General features: G+C 37.9%; 1 protein-coding gene across 2 annotated transcripts in view; it reads left to right on the top strand.

Annotated features, from left to right (window-relative positions):
* Positions 1-21,117, top strand: part of LOC127799344 (probable ubiquitin-like-specific protease 2B) — a 118,083-nt gene that overhangs the window by 80,749 nt on the left and 16,217 nt on the right. The window contains exons 9-16 of one of the 2 annotated variants that reach the window (XM_052333290.1): positions 2,997-3,061; positions 3,608-3,701; positions 5,212-5,343; positions 5,735-5,935; positions 6,035-6,090; positions 6,204-6,297; positions 13,836-13,926; positions 16,215-16,334. In XM_052333290.1, coding sequence (XP_052189250.1) covers positions 2,997-3,061; positions 3,608-3,701; positions 5,212-5,343; positions 5,735-5,935; positions 6,035-6,090; positions 6,204-6,297; positions 13,836-13,926; positions 16,215-16,334 — 853 coding nt within the window. The remainder of the gene's footprint in view (positions 1-2,996; positions 3,062-3,607; positions 3,702-5,211; positions 5,344-5,734; positions 5,936-6,034; positions 6,091-6,203; positions 6,298-13,835; positions 13,927-16,214; positions 16,335-21,117) is intronic. The other variant, XM_052333292.1, reaches the window with a different exon arrangement.

The raw sequence follows: 21,117 nt of genomic DNA, 5'->3' as shown, positions 1-21,117 counted from the left end.
CTGCACTCTCACTTCGTCGTACTTAGCATTAAGGCCAGCCAAAAAACCTCAACAACTCTATCCCGCTCAAATATATAAGGGTGGCTACATCTTCACTACACACCGTTTTAATGCCTTGATAATGATCTAATTTAAGTTAATATCCATTCATCTTATTATAATACTCAGTGATTGTCAAAGATTGTTGCCTTGTACTACTTATCTTTGTTTTAATGTCAAAGATTACAGAAGCATCTTGCACCTTAGAATAAGTATGCTTTACAGTGTCCCAAATCTCTTTAGCAGAAGATAAGAACATATAATTCTTGCTTACCTTAAGCTGCATTGAACTCCAAAGCCAAGATGTTATCATTGAATCCTCAACATCCGATGCAGGAAAACTAGGATTCAAGACCTTGGGACCTGCCTTTGTTAAATGGGCTATCTTACCTTGCCCCTTCAAAAAAGTCCACACAAGTTTGAAATCATTGTAGGTAGTTTTTCCCATTGAGACGATAGGAATGATGCATTCCTGGCAATTTGTTGGTTGAAGTGTTTCCCATAGGCAGATCAAATGGAACACCATCTCCCTTTCTTATTGGAGTAGTGATTTCTGACATGGTAGAGAAGATAAATGGCTAATAGACTAGAATCAGACCACAAATAATACTATGGCAATGAAGGCACACAGTGGTTTAACCAAAGAAGGTAAAGAAGGTAGATTACTATGGCTCTGATACCATGTAAGAAACAGAATGAAAATCTTCTCACACATTTTTGTATGTACATTTACAAGTCCTCTTATAGAGATGAGGATTATACAATATAGGAAAGATTACAAAGACTAAACAAAAGGAAAGATTTGATTATATACAAATAGGAAGTTCCCTAAACACCAATTTAGAAATCTCCAAAACAACCAAAGATATGATCAGCTTCTAAATTAAGGATATACTTTGACTAACACCTCTCTTCAAGGAGCTAGCCAAGGTTTCCTTATTTCTTCCTTCGGGAACCAATAATTCAAACATGTGCACATGCATATAGACCTAGTTTGGCACTCTCCCCAAGTGGACGTTAACCATTCATGTTGAAAAATCCAATGATTTTTATATTGGCCTGTCTACTACCCAACACCACCCTCCTCTTCTATTTGAGCTTGGAACTAGTTGTAATAAGGATAATGCCTTCAGCTAAGCGTTGATGGGATTACTCAATCCATAGACCCCAAGTGGATGTGAGTGGGTCTCAAAAATTTACAGACTTGCCTCTGTGTGATAGAAATTTAAGTTGGCCTTGGTATACATGGTTATGGTTGTGAAACTGCTATTCATTGTTCAATAACAATTTTGGTTGACTTCATAGTAGTTTTCATTAATTAATTTTCAGTATGTGCTGGGTAGGTGATGCAAGACCAAGAAGAAGAAAGCAAGAACAAACCAGAACTCACAATATAAACACAAATCAATTCTCAAATAATATCAATAATCAGAAGCCACCTTCAATTATATCCTAAACAACTATATATGGTGACGTAGGGATGTCTTAAAGGGTGTTGATTTTGTCAAGGTTAATAACCCCACTACAACAAATATTGGTCAAATAACCACCTTGAGAGGCCACCTCAAGGATATAAACACTTACACTACAGGAATCCTCAACTAGAGAAGAGGTTACAGAGATAAGACTCTGTATTTAATGATATTAAAATAATCAATCAAAAGATGAATTACAACTTAAACTAAAAAGCCCTTTTATAACATTCGGAGGAGTGAGACTTTTGGTGTTTTTCCAATGTGGGACTTGTTGGAGCTATTCAGTCAGCTGTCACGGGACTCAGCTGACTCTATCATATAGGCAACTAATTGAGTTCCGTGACTGTATCATCTAGGCAACTAATAAACATAATCCATAATCCCAATATAATTAGGATTCTTATGAAATCTACTAACTAAAGAAAACAAAAGAAATAAACAATACTAATTCCTATTTTTCTGCATAGAATAATGTTCCCCAAAATATTTGCTTTTATGTCCTCCATCATCTCCTCTTGCTGGAAAGAACTTCACTCTTATGAGTTGGACTGCAAGTACCATTCTGAGACCAATTGATGGGAGAACGATCAAGAGAAAGATAGCTCTGATACCATTTATGCAGCACCCAAAGGAAGAATGTAAAAACAAACAAATATTCACAATGTGAACACAAATCAATTCTCTAATTAATATCAATAATCAAAGTCTACCTTCCATTACATCCTAAATAACTATATATAGGCAACTAATAAATATAAATCCTGCTCTAATTAGGATTTGATAATTTCAATTTAATTAAGGTTCAAATGAAACCCACTAACAAAAAGAAAATAGGAAATACCAGTTCCTATTTTTACACCTAGAATAATGTTTTCCAAAATACTTGCTTTTATGTCCTCCATCACTAAGGGTTACCTGAAAACTCATACCCATATTTTGTGTTGACTTTAAAATTTTCATTAAGTTGGAAGTTGATACAGCCATTCTAAAACATGGAATAATTTCATTCAGAAGCCTTTTCTATTTGTGTCCTTTAGAGACCTTTTATGAGGGAAAAAATTTAAGTCACAATAAAAACTTGAGAAAAATCATAATTTTGAAAATACAAAATATAAAAACCAGCTGTCATGTTTCAAGAAATGTATATTTACATAACCAACTTGATTAAAAAGAAAAAGAATATTTTGTTGGATACCAAGTCGCTAAATCATGTTTGTTCTAAAAGTAAATTTAGGTTTTAGTAGTAATATCTGCAACTCCATTCCTACAATATCACATTTCAGAGCATGTACTTTAGTAGTAGCATTTGCAAGTCTGTTCCTATGGTATTGTATTTTGGAACATTTGGCTTATTGTATTTGCTTTCCTTTTCCATGTACTAAAGTGATCTGGTCCAGGTAATATATGCTTTGATATTCATGCTAATAACAATTATCTTTTTTTTTTCATCATTAATTATTCGATCCCATTCTTTAACTTTAGGTTCCCATGCGTGGAGCCACCTTCAAATATAGCTTTTACAGTGTGGCAACAATGGATTCAAATCAGTTACTTCTACTCTTTTTGTCTTACATTTTCAGTAACATTTATTTAAAACTTGCTAAATGGGGCTTAAAATGAAATGATTGTGTCTTTTCCTCACATGGCGAATTGCATTGAAACATGATAGGCTTAGAGTCACCTAGTTAAAAGGAAGACATCTCCAGGCAATAGTTGACATGTATTTTCTTCCATTTATTAGCCAGTCAATGTTCACACGGCTGTGATATGCCACTAAACGTTGATTACATTGTCATGTCCATGGTTCACGAGAATTGAGTGGTCCACTTGCATTTATTGTTGAAGGCATAGATGGTTAGTACAACTCATACAAGACAGCTGATGAAAAAAGGTAGGAGAAATTTGTAATTTTGATCTTTGGATGGGGGAAATACATGAGTTTTTTTTCCAACTTGTTGTGTAGGTACATGTACAGTGTAGATGCACAAATTAATGTATGCATGGTCTAATTTGCAAAATTGATTGCTTGACTCTTTTGAGAGAACACATATATGTGCTGTAATGTAGTGGACTTATACATAAACTTATGGCAGCACAATTAGAAGAAACAGGAGACACTTTCTGCATCTCATTTCCACAAGTATTGGACTTGGCAATCACTTATAGGCCAGAGCAGAACTGTCTGAGGTCTGAGCCACTATGGATCCATGACATACGCTTTGAGTTACAGTAAAGTATAATTCTACCTGTGTGAGAATTAATTTACTTATATTGGGACATGGCTTGATGGTGGTGGCTTAGGTATATATTGTTCTACTAATTTGCCTCATCATATCTTTTGGAGATCCTAATTTGCGTCCTAGAGTATATAATAATGCAGCAGAAAATAGTAACACAAGTAGTTCTTCAGTAAATGGAATACTGTCACAAATTATTTCTGTGACTTGTGATCTCTAGACCATGGTTTCCTCAGATTTTCTGTAGTCTGTGCTTCTAAAATCTGGACATGGGCTAATTTATTTACTTTTATTGATTATTCCCTTAAACATAAAAGTATATTTCACCTAAACAGTCAATAATTTATTCTCTTTTTTCTGCATGATAGTTGTTTTTATTTTAAAAATCCTAAGATTAGCTCAATCAGTAATTGATTATATAACAAGATTGTTTTTCTCGTATTCACAAAGAAATTGGATTAAATTGACTCCAATGTGAAACCCTTTGTTGTCAAAACCTTTGGTTTTTGTTGAAGGGTAGTTTTTTAAATATGCATATTGTATATATACTCATGTAGTTGGTTAGATTCTTTCGAACAAGATAGATGACATAATACAGTACTTCTTTCTCTCATTCTCTCTCATTGAACTTTCTTCTCTTCAGTTTAATAAATAATTCAAGATGAAAGTTGAATGGTTCAAGGTTGACATTGTAAAATGGAGTAAAGTTGGAGGACAACTTGATAATTTAGCGGCCTTTGTGAATTGATCCATAAAAAAAACTCAATTCTTCTTTTTTCCCAGAAAAAAATCTAATACTCACAACAGTCATAAGAAAGTGAAAACATAATTCATGATTTAAATCTGCTAGTTTGGAACTATACAGCTAGTTGCAAATATCATTCATGAAGGCTATCCTGTTTTGTATGGAAAAGATTTCCTTAACTTCTACTATTGCTACCCTAGATAGTACTGATTGATTATTAATATATTTTAATTCGTAGTTAGATCGTACCCTGTGGTAGTAGTGTTGAAGGTGCAAGCTAGAGTTCTCATAAAGTTTGCAGTCCTTGGTGGTTTCTATTGAATTATCTATAACTATGCCTTCTATCAAATGTTGTAAACCTGAACATCTATAGGCACATGCCCACATGCTATGGAACACTGTGAATGTTGTCTGGAGTCTGATAATAAATGGTAATCTCTGGTGGTTGACATTATGATCTACCCTCAATGAAATATATTATAAATTTTCTACATTAGGAGGGAGAAAATTGACTGACTGATTGGATCTTCCTGACAGCTAGTTCTCTCTCTCTCTCTCTCTCTCTCGGTATTTGTTCCTTCTCTATAATTGTCAAGATTGGGATTGAATTTCAGTTTTACAATACAGTTAGCTTATGATTTCCTCCCTCTCCCAATTTTTGTTCATAGTTTCTCTAATTATGTTTTGTTCTTCTAACCAATGTTGAATGGTGTAGTTTTGGTGAGCCGTTTGCTGAAGTTATCTATCCAAAGGGTGATTGTGATGCTGTTTCAATTAGTAAGAGCGATGTTGATTTATTACTACCAGACACGTTCGTCAATGATACAATTATTGACTTCTATATCAAGTAATGCATATTACATTAAGTAATTTTTCCTTTTTTTTCCATATTATTAAATAGTTTAATGTCACTTAAAGGCATGGCAACTCAAGAATTAAAAAAGATAGAAATTCTGTTCTCTTGATTGGTTTAATAAAAATCACTTGGGCTTATACTGGTTTCCGGAAGGATTCAGTCTTCAACCTTTTGGGTGGCAGGGGATATCACCTACGCCAAAGACCTGGTGGTGGGGTGAATTTTAGATTAAAGAAATAGCTTCAACTGAACTTCCCTTTACTCTTTGTCTTACAGTCTTAACTAGTTCCCCATGCCTCTCTTCTCCTTTTAGCTGATGATTTGACAATTACTTCTCTGATCATTTTATACCTGCTTTTCTGAACATCCTAATCAATAACAGATATCTGACGAATGAATTGCGACTTGAGGAGAGGCAGAGGTTCCACTTTTTCAACAGTTTCTTTTTCCGGAAGTTGATTGACCTTGATAAAGATCCATCCAGTGCTTTTAATAGTGGGGCTGCTTTTCTGCGTGTCCGCAAATGGACAAGAAAAGTGAATCTATTTGAAAAGGATTACATCTTTATTCCTGTGAATTTTAAGTAAGATGTGAACTGAACAAACTTTTGCTTATCATGGATTCTCTTCTTATGTTTGAGCTCACATGCAATGTCTTTTATTTTTTCTCTCTCTATTGACAGTTTCCATTGGAGCTTAATAGTAATATGCCATCCCGGTGAAGTCACTAATTTTCAAGGCAAAATCCTTCCCATCCAAATCTGCCTCTTATTTGGAAACTCCTTTTCTCTTTTGATTCAAGTGTGGCAGGTGACTAATGCATCCTTAATGTCATCATATATCATATTTCAGATGAAGATGATAAGAAGTCGCTTAAAGTACCATGCATATTGCATATGGATTCTATTAAGGGAACTCACACTGGTCTCAAGCGTCCTGTTCAGAGGTATTCTGTTGCCCATTAAGCTCATGAGGTGGTTGTACTCATGGATGCAGATGTGTAGTCTTGAAAAATATGCCTTTTGCACTATTTTTGCTTTTCCTTTTATAATATTTTAGCTTTGTTTAATGTGTGTGTTAATAGAGGTGATCCAGGATAGCTTTCTGTAGTTCAGTTGCATTTCAACTTGTTGAAGTTACGTGTCTTACTTTCTCAAGCTTTTCTATGTTATGGACAGTCCCTAGAGACCAAACATGTGAACTAAAACTAAAATGGATAACCTCTTCTGAACTTAGAGCAACACAGTTATATGTCACTTTAACAACAGATGAAACTGACCATTACTGCATTTATCTATTTGTAGCTGAGTTTGATTCAGTTATTTGTGCAGACCGTGTTGAGTCTACTGTTTTGGCATGAGTGCACGTAGCACCTTTGTTTGAGGTAGTTCAATTCTTATGCTTAAGCCTGATTAAACAATGGCAGATGGTTGGGGGAACTGGCTGTGTGAAATGGGAACTTAATGATCAAATTCTTAACAAAAACCATTAAAGATCCTTGGGATCCTAGCTGCTAAGGTATTTCTGCTTAATTTGTTTCCTCCTTTTGAGGAAATTGGTTTTCATCATATCTGGTCCAACACTTATTATAATCCATGTGGTTGCCCCAAGGGAATTATCACAGTTTACATATCTCTTTAAATGAATAGCTTATTGCGTTGGTTGTAGTGTAGTCAAAGGCAAGCACCTGGCTTGCCTAGGCACTCGGGTAACGTGGCGCTGGGGAAGCGCCTTGCCTACTGCTTGATGAGACCTTTCACTCAGGCGCTGCTTAGGTGAGCACCACAAGCTCTCGCCTAGGCCCTAATGAATCAAATCTGAAAGAAAAATGAAATAAACTTAAGTGTTACCTACAGAAGGCTGAAAGCATGTGAAAGGTCTCTACATTTAATAGGATTATAGGGTAATAATACCATAGATTTCAGGGAGGCAACTTCAAGATTAGTCGCCGGATGTTCGACCAAGCCATCACGCACCAGAAACCCTTGGCACATGACAGTGCATTGCCAATCCTTCTGACGACTCCTCACCACCAGCAGACTTGCCTGTGATAGGAACCCTCCAGTGGCCATCCCTCTGAAAACCAATTTCAGATTGGTTTCTTCATTCTTCTGCAGCTTTTTACTGTTTGTGCCTTTGCAGTTTGGTCCTCCTTCGGTGTTCTTCTGCAGCTTTCTTTCTTTGAATCTTTTGTTTGGTTATTATTTTTATTGTTACTAACTTACTACTTTATTTTACATTATTGTTTTGAGTCTTTGAGATGTTGTATAATGTTTTGGGGTTAGGGTTTTACAGTTTTATTTTATTTTTCAAAAATTACTTTTCAGATTCAAAGTTCCAACTCTCTGTATTTACAGCTGTTGTTTGTTGGAAATTTTTATATTAATTATAATATAATTTATATATATATATTTGCTAATGAATATAATATAATTTAATATTTTGTGATTTAATAACTATATCTTTTGTCTTTGTTAGCTTTGCTATAAGTATAAGTATTTAAAATTGCTTATTTTTATACAATATTGAAGATTTGCTATAATTATAAAACTTATATTTTGATGTTTGAGATGGTGTATATTGGTGTTAGGGTTTTGCAATTTTATTTTATTTTATTTTACAAAATTACTTTTCAGATTCAAAGTTCAAACTCACTGCATTTGCAGCTGTTGTATTTGACAGTATTTTAGATGTTTTATTATTGTATGCATTATCTGATTTGACGGCTGGATATGTTGTTGTTGTTTAGCGCCTTGCTTTGATCAAGCATGCGCTTTTTTGGCACCTAGCGCCTCAGGCGATAGAATGTTCTTAGCACCATGTTACAACCCCAAGGATTCCCGAGGCTATAATTGTCATTATAATAGTAGTTAGCTTACATGTATTGCTATATTGTACTCTAGGTTGTTGAGAATAGTTATACTTCTCAATTAGATAGGTTGGAACAGCATATAAATAGGCTAAGGTAGTTAGAGAATGTATGTTTGGATTGATAATTGAATTCGATCATTTCCCTATCATCATTTTTCTCTCAATTTTCCCCTGATCCCTCTCTCAATCCTTCTGATCTAATCTCTCCCTTTCTCTATTCTGTTTGCATCTTACCCTCACTTTTGTCTATTATCTCCCTCATTTCTGTCTAATTTTCCCTCCAATCCTTTTGTTCTTGGTCTTAATTACCTCGAATTCTACCGATTTCCAATCCAAACTCTAGGCTAAACCCTAGGTACATGACACACCATAACAATGCCTTTTGCCTCTTACTACCTTGATTGGTTGGTAATGCTGAAGTATGCAATTGAGTCCTAATGTTTTTATGCACAATTCAAATTCAAAGATTTTGTTGGAATGATCCATTTCAAACTTTGATGAGAGTTCTTCAAAAGCCCTTATTTTAAGAGAGCGTATTTAGGGTGCATTCATCAGTGTCCCCCCTTCCATGATTCAATTGTGTGACCCTAGGGTTTAACTAGGGTCTAGGAAGGAAAATGGAAGAATTCAGAGAGAAACAGAGAAGAATAGGAGGGAGAGATAGGGCTGAACAGAGATAGTTGAGGGAGAAGAGTGGAATGAATGAGAGAGTTATGAGAATTAGGAGAGAAAGAACAAAATTAATTCATTCATTCATCGACATTAACATGATCCCCCACTTTCTACAAGTAGCCTTTTATAGGCATCAACTAGCATCTAACTAAAAGTATATTCTAGAATAATAGCCCCCATCTCCTATAACAAAATTACAAAATAGCTCCTAACCAACAATGGGGACTACTTATAATACTGCCCCTCTAATTTCCCTTGAGTTGTGACAATCCCCCCTCCTTGAAAGGTTTTTTGTCCCCAAGAAACTTACAACTGTTGACCCTGTTCTTCATCCAATTCCAACATTCACAATTTGATTTCCTCTTCGCCTTTTCTTGTTCTTTTCTCGTATTTCCCTTTTCTTTTGCTTTCTCCTTTATTTTTCTTCAACCGTAACAGTACTATGACTTGCTATAACACTAAATTCAGCCATCCACCTCTTCCCTATTGCCCTTGAAAATGGCTCCAATTGAGCTATCATTCCTGTAACCATGTCATTTCCAATCATAGGAAGAAATTCAAATTTCTCTGCAAGCAACCTATTGTCCATTACTTCCAACTCTTCTGGTTGTAACATCACAGCAACTCTATCTAATTTCTGACCTTTAAGCAAATCAATCCTTTTGGCAATTGTTGTCTTGTCTTGTGTGCTCATGCCTAGTGCAATCCTTTCTTCCTTCTCCTCAAGTACTTGGTAAAGAGGTTTTTCAGACTCCTTCTCTACTGCTTCCGGAGATCGATAGCATCAGCAGTCTCAACACCAGTGGGAGTGCTTAAGAGGCTATCAACTGGTTGAATGCCATCCTCCAATTCCTCTTCTTCAATCTCTTATTCCTCTTCTTCTTCTTCCTCCAGATCACCCCAATGTTTGGTCTTATTAACTAGTTCTTCCTCATAGCTGCATTGATCTTGTTGTAGAACCCCAAAAACATCACCATCGAGCAGACAACCATATTCATCAGCAAGAGGTTTACCCTAATCTCCCGAGTGATAACCACAACTAGCTCCAAGGGAAATAAGAGCATTCAACCCTGGAATTTTCAAATGCAGATAAGAAGTGGGTGGATCATACCTCTATATGTTGATGAGCCATGGGGGAGGAGCACTTTCAAGCATCCCAAGAGCTACTTGTTGGTTGCTAGAGTATACCCCAGGCACACTTTCAGCAAATTTTTCCTCCTGTAGAACCTCAGTCTCTTTTTCCACTGCTACCTCATCAGCTTCCTACACTACCTGATTAGCAACCTTAGAAGCTTCGTTGATAATATAGGGTTTGGTCCTTTCTCCAAATCAGGTACACAAGTCGATTACAAATTGTGGCCAACTCAATTCCACCCTCTTGTGGCTCCAATTTTGAAACCAAGCATCTGAAATTCCTTCCAAATAAGTTGCAACCATGTTCACTTTCTCCCTTAAGGCTACTCAGTATTGGTAGAACACCCGGGCAAACCTCTTGATCCACCATTTAGGCCTATCTCTTTCAAACGTCGGAATCATCGTCTGCGGTGCTAAGGGTGTGGAAGGGTTTCCTCCAACTCCTCTAACCACATCTTCCTCTACCTTCGGCCTCTCCCTTACTTCCATAGGATCGTTAGGCATTTGCCTAGATCTTGGCGTCGTTAGAATTGGCGCTAATGAAGCTCTAGGAGTGAAATTCGTCAGAAGGCGGACATTAGACTATCGAGCTAACATGCTTAAGGCAACATTCAATTGTTAGCTGATTTGCTGGCGAAATCCAGCAATTTCCTCCCAGAGCCCTCTAATGGCTCGATCCAAATTGGCCGCATACTCTACTTGATAGCAACTTGCCTCCACTTGGAGCTGCTTGCTACCAATTACCAAATTGTTCGTCTTGGTTTCTAGTCGTTCCATCCTCATTCCCTATGCCCTGGCCCAAATCAATGAGCCCTCACTCCAATTTTGCTTCGCCTTCAAAACTTTGTCAAATCTACCACTGGATCACCTTTGTAAATCACTATTGGAGATTAATACCTCCAAACGTTGAACCACCTTCCAAATCTCCGAAGCCTTCTTAATCTGGACCTAATCACTGAAACGGATTTCCCTGCCTTCAACTCGAATTGAAACCACAACCTGATAGCTACCACCCAATCATTGTCCAACACCACTGGCTCTACTGTCGCTCCCTAAGTTCGCTTAGATGGACGAGATCGGTTCTGCTCGCGATTGTTGTGAATTCAACGATTGTCTCCCATCGACTCCTCACCCAATCACCGACCACTGGCTGGAGGACCACCGCACTTCTTGAGTTCGCCTTGATCAACAAGTCCTCAAAATCCAATTACGATCGTTGTAGGCTCTGATCGCTCCAATTTGCTTCTCTTCAATACCTTAATCTGCATCTAAATCGCTGTTCGACCAACTTCCTAGCCTAACTTTGGGCCTCACTCTAATTAGAATCGAGAGATCCACGTCTTCCTCTTCACCTTTTCATATCCGAGTTCAATTCCGCCTTGCACTATCTACACAAATCAGAATCACCATTGGATTCACCACCTTATCACCGTCCAGGGCTTCGTAATCATCGAAATCACCACCGAATATCTATCAACTCTGTTAACCTTCTGAGAATCGCTCACCTACAAATCCATCGATTCTGAAAATTGCTTGGTCGGATACGATTCGGCTTCACCTACAATTTGACACCTGTTGTAGTTTGACAAACCTCAATTCGAAGCCGATCGCTTGATCTCGATCACTCGGAATTGGCCTTGGCTAACTGCTAAGGCTTCCAGATCACAACCGAGAATCATCGGAATTACTTAACAGAGAGAAGCGTCGAGGAGCGGTGGCTCTGTTACAGTCCTTCAAGTCGACTCTGAAGTGAGTCTCGTCCTCGCCGTCAACAACCTAACTTGCCTCTAACATTGCTACTTGAATTTGTTGGAAACGATGCGCAAACGGCATGCTAAGAACTGATAGCTCTGATACCAAATGTCACGACCCTAGGGTTTAGTTTAGGTCTATGAAGGAAATTGGAAGAATTTGGGAGAGAAACAGAGAAGAATAGGAGGGAGAGACAGAGCAGAACAGAGATAGTTGAGGGAGAAGTGAGGAAGGAACGAGAGAGTTTATGAGAATTAGGAGAGAAAGAACAGAATTAATTCATTCATTCATTAACATCAACATCAACTTGATCACCCACTTCCTACAAGTAGCCTTTTATAGGCATCAGTTAGCATCTAACTAAAACTATATTCTAGAATAACAGCCCCCATGTGCTGTAACAGAATTAAAAGATAGCTCCTAACCAATAATGGGGACTAGTTACAATACTGCCCCTCTAATTTCCCTTGGGTCGTGACACTTCGTTGAGGGAAGATTTTTGGAATTTTTGAGAGGCTGTCATGCTGAGCGAGTTGTAGATTTTCTTCTCACTTTGGACAGGAGATCAGACTCCTTTATTTTGGAGGTTTTGCCAGATAGAAGTTGAATTTATTGATACTGTTTTCAGTAGGCTTTCTGTTACAGTTTCCTTTGGGGAATAGGATTTTCAGTTTGGTTGGTTATCCGAATGTGTTGTTTCTTTCTTTGTTTGGTGATTCAAAGGGCTATCCTGTTGACAAACAACTTGACGAAAATGTTACTGCTTCATTTGTGTTCAAAGAGTCTTGATCATCTCTTTTGCTGTGTTGTCCATTTTTTTTTTTTTTTCTTTTGCTGTGTTGTCCATTTTTTTTTTTTTTTCTTTTGCTGCATTATCCAGTTGCTTGTGATGTTTGGAGTCACTGATATTTTGAGTGCGTTTGGATTGTGATGTTTGGAGTCACTGATATTTTGAGTGCGTTTGGATTGTGCCTCCTTTTTTGGAGGATCTTTTCTTCTCGCTTTTGGGTGGTCAGAGCATGGAGGAGTTGAGCTGCAAACTGCTGCTCTGTTTTTTGTTCTGTTTTTTGCTGCAAAAGTGTTCTGTTTCTATTATCCTAGCAAAAAGAAAGAAAGAAAGAAGAATGCTCTATTGTTTCTTTTTCTTTTTTTTCCTGTCTAAAAGGGGCTACTCATTTTTCTTTTGCTGCTTTGTGGATGTATAATTTTTTTTCCCTTTTCAGTGGGGATGCAGGGGAATTTTTTTGTGTCTGCAAATATATTGATTCCTTTGTTCTTACCTATACGTTCTATGCATGGACTGGCACCCCTTTTGGTGCTCTTTCCAACGTAGTTCTTACTTATTTCTGAAGCTGCACTCCCTTTGACTCTGTTCAATGCAATTATTAAATGTACAATGCTGTAGTGGCATTTTGGGAAGTGAACATATTTTTCCATTCGTTAACAAAACTCTGCTTGCAATATAGATGAATTTTTTATTACAGGGTGGTGAAGAAAAGAAAATGCTTGATTTGCGAAAGTATAATTGATTGTAGCACATATAATTTGGGTAGGTTATCTGATATGTGTGGTTTAAAAATCTAGGTGTTGTTAGTTGTCCTAGAATAGATATTACTGAACACTGGAAGATCAGTGATGACATTTTACAGTAACATGCAATCTTGCCATTTCTCTTAACCTCACTATTTTATCACTTTCTCAGAACTTTTTATGTCTTCTTCTGCACCTTTGTGCTATTTTACGAAACTTTGTCCCAGACAGCTAGACTATTGGTTTCTTTATTTAACATCTAGTTTCGCTATAACTTTCCCTACTCTTTTTTCTTTTCTTTTTCCCCCCTCTCCTCCCTCTCCTTTTTTTTTTTTTTTTCTTTGAGCAATAAGGGGGGCATTTGGTGCATAACTGTGTTGAGTGTTATATTTATATTTTACTTTCCTGTCAAGTGTTTTCTGGCTGTCCTCTCTCTTTCAAGCTTGTATGTTTTTACTCATTTCTATTGCAAAACTTGTAACTATTACAGAACTATCATTTCAAGTTTTCTTTTTGAGAATACAGTTACTTATGGGAGGAGTGGAAGGAGAAGCATAAGGGGACATCTGAAGATATCGCCTCAAAATTTTTTAATTTGAGGTTTATTCCACTTGAGGTATTTTTTCTTCTCTCAGCTAAAATTTGGCGTGTAAGCAATTTCTACTTGCTTTGATTGAATATTCTCTCTTTTGTTTGATATTTCTTCCATATTTTTGTGAAGTATGGTACAGGAAGATATTTACTTGTAGAAAAATGACACAAAAATGTTTATTGTGTCTTGAATAATTATTATTATTATTATTTTAAAAAGCACATTAAAATCTTTATGGGATGAGGAGGGATTTGAGGTGAGATTCATATTGTTGAACAAGCGATAATTGTGCAAGTGGCATGCTTGCTTTGATCATAATGGTCTTTCTGACCTTCCTACGAATGTGATTTATTTATTTATGTTTTTGGTGTCTATAGCTAATAGAGTCTAGAAATTGATAGTAATTTCTTTGGAAAGGTATTGGTATGAATTGTTGAAGTATTATAAAGTGAACTGGAAGAAAATCTGTCTACACGGAGGGAGTGGAGGTTTGATGATTAGGGAGCTTGCAAGTTACAATAAATCTCTTTTTGTGAAGTGAATGTAGAGATTTCCATAGAAATGGATGGTTAATGGAAGAGAATGTTGTTGTTGGCATATGATTATTGCAGTCAATTGGGAGGGGATGGGCTATTGGTATTGTTAGATTTTCTTATGAGTCCAGCCCGTGGAGAGAAATTATTTAAGTGGTGTGGATTCTTTAATCTTTTCAGTGGAATGTAGTGGATATGGGGTGAGATATTGGTCTGGTAGTTAATGTGATCATAGGACTTTGTCCGTGAGCTTCTTTTGACATCTTCAGTTGGCTGGGGATAAGAGTTCTTTTTTTATCACATTAACTTCTTCATTGGATGGTATTTTATAGGATCCCTGAAATTTATCTGAAGTTTATAGAGCTAGGAAATTGACTTCTTCCAAATGCCTAGGGATAAGAAAATGTGCCTATGGAGTGTGTTACTTTTTAAACTTGGATTGCGTTCTATCTCCACAATTTAGTTGCAATCTTTTTAACTTGATTCCATGAAAGAGTTTTGGATCCTCCATATTTTTTCTTACCAACTTCATCATCAACACCACTAAGCCTAGGTGGACTTGGCTAAATGGATTCTAGCTTGCAAATTATATCTATCTCTGACCCTATCAAGAGGTGCAAAACAGCCCATTTTGGGCCAGCTCATTTTGGCCTTTTTTTAATTTAAAATATTTTAGAAAAAGGACAATGGGACGAAAATGAAAATTGGGACAAAATGACCCTTGTTTGTTGTTAGAGGTGCAAAACTGGTCGGGCTGCCATGTTTGCAGTCATGACAATTGCTCTGGTAGTTATTAGTATAAGGCTGTGAGCTTCGACCAACTAGTAGAGAATTGTCATACTTGAAACATAAAAATGTGTTAACTACAAAAACAGAGGAAGTAGGATTGTAAGGGAATTTAAGGAAGAGATGGAGGAGGGGGAAGGGAAGGGGGGGATGGAAGGAATTGGGGGAATCTATTCCTAGGGGGAATAAGATTCCTCTTAGGCCTTGGGTTTTAAAAATGTTTATTTTTTTTAATTCTAAAGACAATTTATTACATACAAAATTGGACCGTTGGGAGGTGGAGTGCTGCAGCCCTCCTCCCATAAGCTGCACAGCCTGCACTGCAGACCCCTCCACGGGCCTTGGCATGACCTGGGGGTTGGGGCAGGCCCAACACTTTTCACATCAGGCTTCCCAGGGTGGCCTGACCTGTTTTATATCTCTAACCATATCCTCTATAGGGCCATTATTATAACCCCTGTCATGCCTAAGACTTCCCTACTAAGTTTTCTTTGGTCTTTCTTTACCCCTTTTGCTACAAATTTCTTCGATTCTGTTCACTCTCTTGACACATGTTGGAACTTAACTGCATAATATTTTGCACCATACATTAAAGCTGGCCCTATAGCTGTTTGATAAAATTTCTCTTTTATTTTGAAGGGATTTTACAATAGCATAAAATGCTAGCAACTCCTCTATTTTAATCATTGTGCCTTGATAATTTCTCCATTTTTTGGACCACTAATTCAAGATATTTGAATTGATCTTATTTTGGAATAACTTGATTTTCAAGTCTCATCGCAATTTAATCTATACTTCGATTTTACCAAAACAATTAAAATAATGATGTAGTTATGGATATTCTAATTAATTGTCATGGATTCCCAAAGTAGGAAGAAAGGTGGTTATGGTTACTTTTTCCATTAAGATTCAATCTATTCCTCTTCTCCCTTCTGGGTGTGTGTCGAGGTGTGATAGAAAGCTATTCTGACATTTGTTATGTGCTCTCTGCAGTTACCGCAGCAGCAAAATTCATTTGATTGTGGCCTCTTCTTGCTCCATTATGTGGAACGATTTTTGGAGGAAGCTCCTTTTAACTTCAATCCATTCAAAATAACAAAGTTCTGCAACTTTGTAAGTGATAAATGTTTCTCATTTCAGTTCACAAGCTTGTTGTTGTTGTCCTGCTGCTTTGGTTTCAATCCTCATTTATTAACTAGAAACTGGTTGATTCCATATTACATGTTTACCAGTAGGGGCCTAAGGTTTTGGACTTCTCTTTTCCGTTTTAAATTGGTCAGATTTTGTTACCGTACTCTTTTTTGTATGAAATGGGGTTTCCTTGACAAACTTGTGCTTCGTTGCTGAAAATGGAAACCTGACATTTTATCCATGGTGTTCCATTCAATTTCACATGACCTCTACATTTAAGGCTGCTGGATTTTGCAGTTGCTGGTCTTTTCGTACCTTCAGTGATGGATATATCTGTAGAAAAACTGAATGAAATTGATTAGAATGATTCTCCAATAATTCAGAATATACAGGTTGATGTCCTCTTATAGAGGAGTAGGGAAACTACTTAAGGAAAACTATCTTCTACAAGAAATACAACATAAGAAAAGGATACATATTTACATTCTTAGGAAAGTTCTCTAAAACTGAATTAGGAAAGATCTTATTCCAGATTAGGAAGCTTCTAAAACTGCAAAGTATAAGTATCACATATATCTTCGTTCACACTCCCTCTCAAGTTAGTAAATGAATATTTATCATTCCCAACTTGTGTGTTAGAACTTTAAATCTTTTTTACAGCCAGCCCTTAAGTGAGAACATTTTCCACTTGATTTTCTAGTGGTACATAAGGAATCTAAAGTAAGCCTGTATCCAGCTTTTTTTTTTAATGAAATGTCTATCTATTTTAATATGTTTTATCATATCATGTTAAATAGGATTATGGATAATATTAATAATTGATTATTTATCATAAAATAGTTCAATAAGACTGTTGAAGAAACTAAGTTTGAATAGAAGATGAGATAATAAAGATTATTTGAGATAAGAAAGATGAAAAGATGAAGAAGAATAGAGATAAAAAGATAAGTGGTTACAAAAAACTATCACTTGAGTTCTAAATTCTTCGTGATACCATATTTGAATTTGTATTTTATCCAATCCCTGTATTTTAGGAGTAATCCATAGCCTAGCTCATGTATAAATAGACATCTAAACTCATGTATTTTAGGAGTAATCAATAGCCTAGCTCATGTATAAATAGACATCTAAACTCAATAATGGACATTACAACAGAATAAGTCTGTTTTACATGATATCGGAGCTTAGGGTACCTCCGGCCTTCATTGCCGTCCATTTTTCCCGACCGGTCCCCGACCTCCTCTAATTTTTGCGCGGCTTTCATCGACCGCCACTGTCGATCACGACTGTTGGCTCCAGTTTCTTTGCCGTCGACCACCATCGCGGCCCCTGCTTCCATCCCCGACGACCGACCGCCGCTGCTGTCGCAAGACCTCCAGCCTCCTCCACTAGCTGACGCCACCGCCACTGTCGTCCGACCGCCACGCCGTTGTCGACCGCCTTCGCAGCAGCCGCCTCCGACAGTTCAACGCGGCTGTTTGCCTTTCTTTGTCCGTTCGTCTTTCTCCTGCGGCCGTCCCAAAGCAGCCTCCTCCGCCACCGACCAGTCCCCGTCACTCACGCCGCCGACCGATGACCGTTAGACTCCCTTCTCGGCCGTTTGCTCCTCTCCGTCGGTCGACTCAAGCCCCCACCATCGCTGGTTGGGTTTCCCCCATTCTTCAAGTTTTCAGCCAACCCAGATCTGGTCCGACCCACCTGGCTCCAGACCCACTCCGGATCCGACATATCTGACCCAGATCTGGTCGACCCACCTGGCTCCAACCCGCCCAGATCTAACAGATCTGACCCAGTTCTGGTTTAACCCATTGGCTGCTCCAGACCCACTTCAGATCTGCCAGCCCAGTTTCAGATCTGTCTTTTGCCCAGATCTGATTTCTTCAATCTCTAAAACCAACAACCCTACCCGCTCCTCAATTGATCCTAACACCAGCATGATGATTGGAGTCACTCACAACACGGCAGCAAGCGATTTCTAGAATCTTAACCCCTCATACTGGTTAGATGGGAGAAACTACTTACAATCGTCTCAAGTAGTGAGGACATTCTTGAAAGATAAAGGAAAGCTAAGTCATCTTAATGGAACGAGACCACCAAAAGAGGACATGAGATTTGTAGCATGGGACGAAGAGGACTCGGCAATTATTTCATGGTTATGAAACTCTATGCAACATGAAATTAGCCGCAATTGCATGTTTTTATCCACTGCCCAGGAGGTATGGGAAACTGTTCGGAAGGCATATTAAAAAATGCTAGATGTCGCCTTGATGTTTGAAATCAAAACCAGAATCGCATCCACAAAACAACCAAGTTTTTGTGTGACTGACTATTACAATACTCTAAATGGCTTGTTGTTAGAACTTGATCACTATCAGAATCTAAAGATGAAAAACATCGAGGATTCCCAAATCTTGAAGGAGTTCATTGAACGAGATCGAGTGTTTGACTTCTTAGGTCTAAATCCCAAATTTGATCATGTTCGAGTTCAACTCCTTGGAAGAGGACAGTTGCCACCATTAGGGGAAGTCTTCTCTATCGTTCGGGCCGAGGAAAGCAGACACTTGGTTATGCTTGAATCTCAGTAAACTGAAGGGTCTACCATGGTATCAAGGAAGCCTAACGGAGGAAGGACAACCATGGGGAGTCAAACTGACCACCTTAAGCCCTCCAGTAAGGATGGTCTTTGGTGCGCATTTTATAAGAAGCTAAGACACGTGAGAGAAAATTGTTTCAAGCTTCATGGAAAAGCTCAAGTTCTAAGTCGGACTAGTGGATTCAAGGGACAAGCACAACAATCAGCAAACACTACCAAAATGACAAATAAGTCTCAAGATGCTTCTACTAGCAGTGATGAACTTGGTGGACTAAGAAAGGAGGAAATTGAAAAATTGAGAGGTTTCATCCAATCTCTTTCTAGCTCTAGTTTCGCTTGCTCTCTAGCCGCCTCTGGTAAGTGTCTCTCTCCTTGTTTCTTTAATGCTCATGCAAGCCCACATCCTTCTTCATTGATTCTTGACTCAGGTGCAACTGATTACATGACACCGTGTCCCACTTTTTTTACAACCTACAAACCCCTTCCAGGCCACAAAGGGATTGTTGTTGCAAACGGCTCTCATCTCCCTATTGTTGGTCAAGGCAACATCAATCTCATTCCCCATCTCCCATTAACTAATGTTCTTCATGTTCCCAAGCTATCTACCAACCATTTGTCCATAAGCCAACTTACCAAGTCTTTGAACTGTAGTGTTAACTTTTTTGACACATTGTATTTTTCAGGACAATATTTCATGGAGGACGATTGAACTTGCTAAGGTTAAGGATGGACTTTACCATCTTGAGATAGCGAGTACTTTGAATGGATCGGGGCACCAGTTGGCTCTTGTCACAATGTCAACCCTCTCTTACTATTTCCAAGATCTTGTTATAGCATTATTGGTTTGGCCATCCTCCTTTTGGTTTCCTAAAAACTATGTTTCCTATCTTATTTCACGATGTATCTCTTGACAATCTTCATTGTGAAGTCTGTAAACTTGCCAAACATCACATGACTTCTTTTCCCTTGGTAAATAAAAGAGTTGTTTCTCCTTTTTTTCATTAATTCATAGTGATGTATAGGATCTTTCACAGGTTCGTAATTGCACAAGGCTCGATAGTTTGTTTCCTTTATTGATGATTGTATTCGAGTCACTTGGGTTTACCTCATGCAAGACAAATCTGACGTTGCCACTATTCTTCCAAATTTTTGTCGCATGATTAAAACCCAATTTGGGGTGTGTATAAAACGATTTCGCTCAGATAATGGCAATGACTACTTTAACCACTGTTTAAACAACTTCTTTCTTAAAAGAAAGCATTCTTCACGAGTCTTCTTGTGTTAATACCCCTCAACAAAATGAAGTGACTAAGAGGAAAAATTGTTGCCTCTTAAATGTTACTCGGTCCTTGTTATTTTAGTCTTGTGTACCTAAACAATTCTAGGGGGAAGCTATGCTTACTGTCACTCATATGATTAATCGTGTCCCCTCTCACTCCCTTGACAACAAGTGTCCTATTTGGCCTCTAATGCATCACTTCCTGTTTGTCTCCTTTCCCTCCACTTTATCCTCGACAACAAGTGTCCTATTTGGCTTCTAATGCATCACTTCCTGTTTGTCTCCTTTCCCTCCACTTTGTCCTCCAAAGTTTTCAGGTGCACGATCTATGTCTACCTTCTTCCACACAGCCATGACAAGCTTGACCCTCGAGCTCTCAAGTATATATTCCTAGGGTACAAACACTCAGAAAGGGTATAAATGCTATCATTCATCTACTCGTAAATTCGTTATCTCCATGGATGTTACCTTTCATGAAACTACTCCCTTTTTTGTCTCTTCTCCACCTCATCTTCTAGGGGAGCACTCGAGTGAAGATGAGGATCTTACTCTTGACACCCATTTATCTCTTCCTTCATCCTCTCAATCACCAAGCCAGCATTCTCTTTCAACTGGTTCCCTTCCATTCCCACCTTCTACAATTTTGTCAGACACTAATTGTGTGATGAGCACACAATCGAATTGCTACGACCAGCCTTCAATCCAAGAGAACCTCTAGTCTACTCAAGAAGGAAACTGATCCTAGACCCACAAAAGTTCAAGATTCTTGCCTGGATGAAGATAATACCACCATCCCTTGTCCAACCTTTGTGGAAGAATTTGAGTCTCATGACCTTAATCTACCCATTGCATTAAGAAAAGACACCTGAGAATGCACTAAACGTCCTATCTAC

The sequence above is a fragment of the Diospyros lotus genome, chromosome 4, assembly GCF_014633365.1.
Source record: "Diospyros lotus cultivar Yz01 chromosome 4, ASM1463336v1, whole genome shotgun sequence".
NCBI lineage: Eukaryota > Viridiplantae > Streptophyta > Magnoliopsida > Ericales > Ebenaceae > Diospyros > Diospyros lotus.
This window is presented reverse-complemented; position numbering and strand designations above follow the sequence as displayed.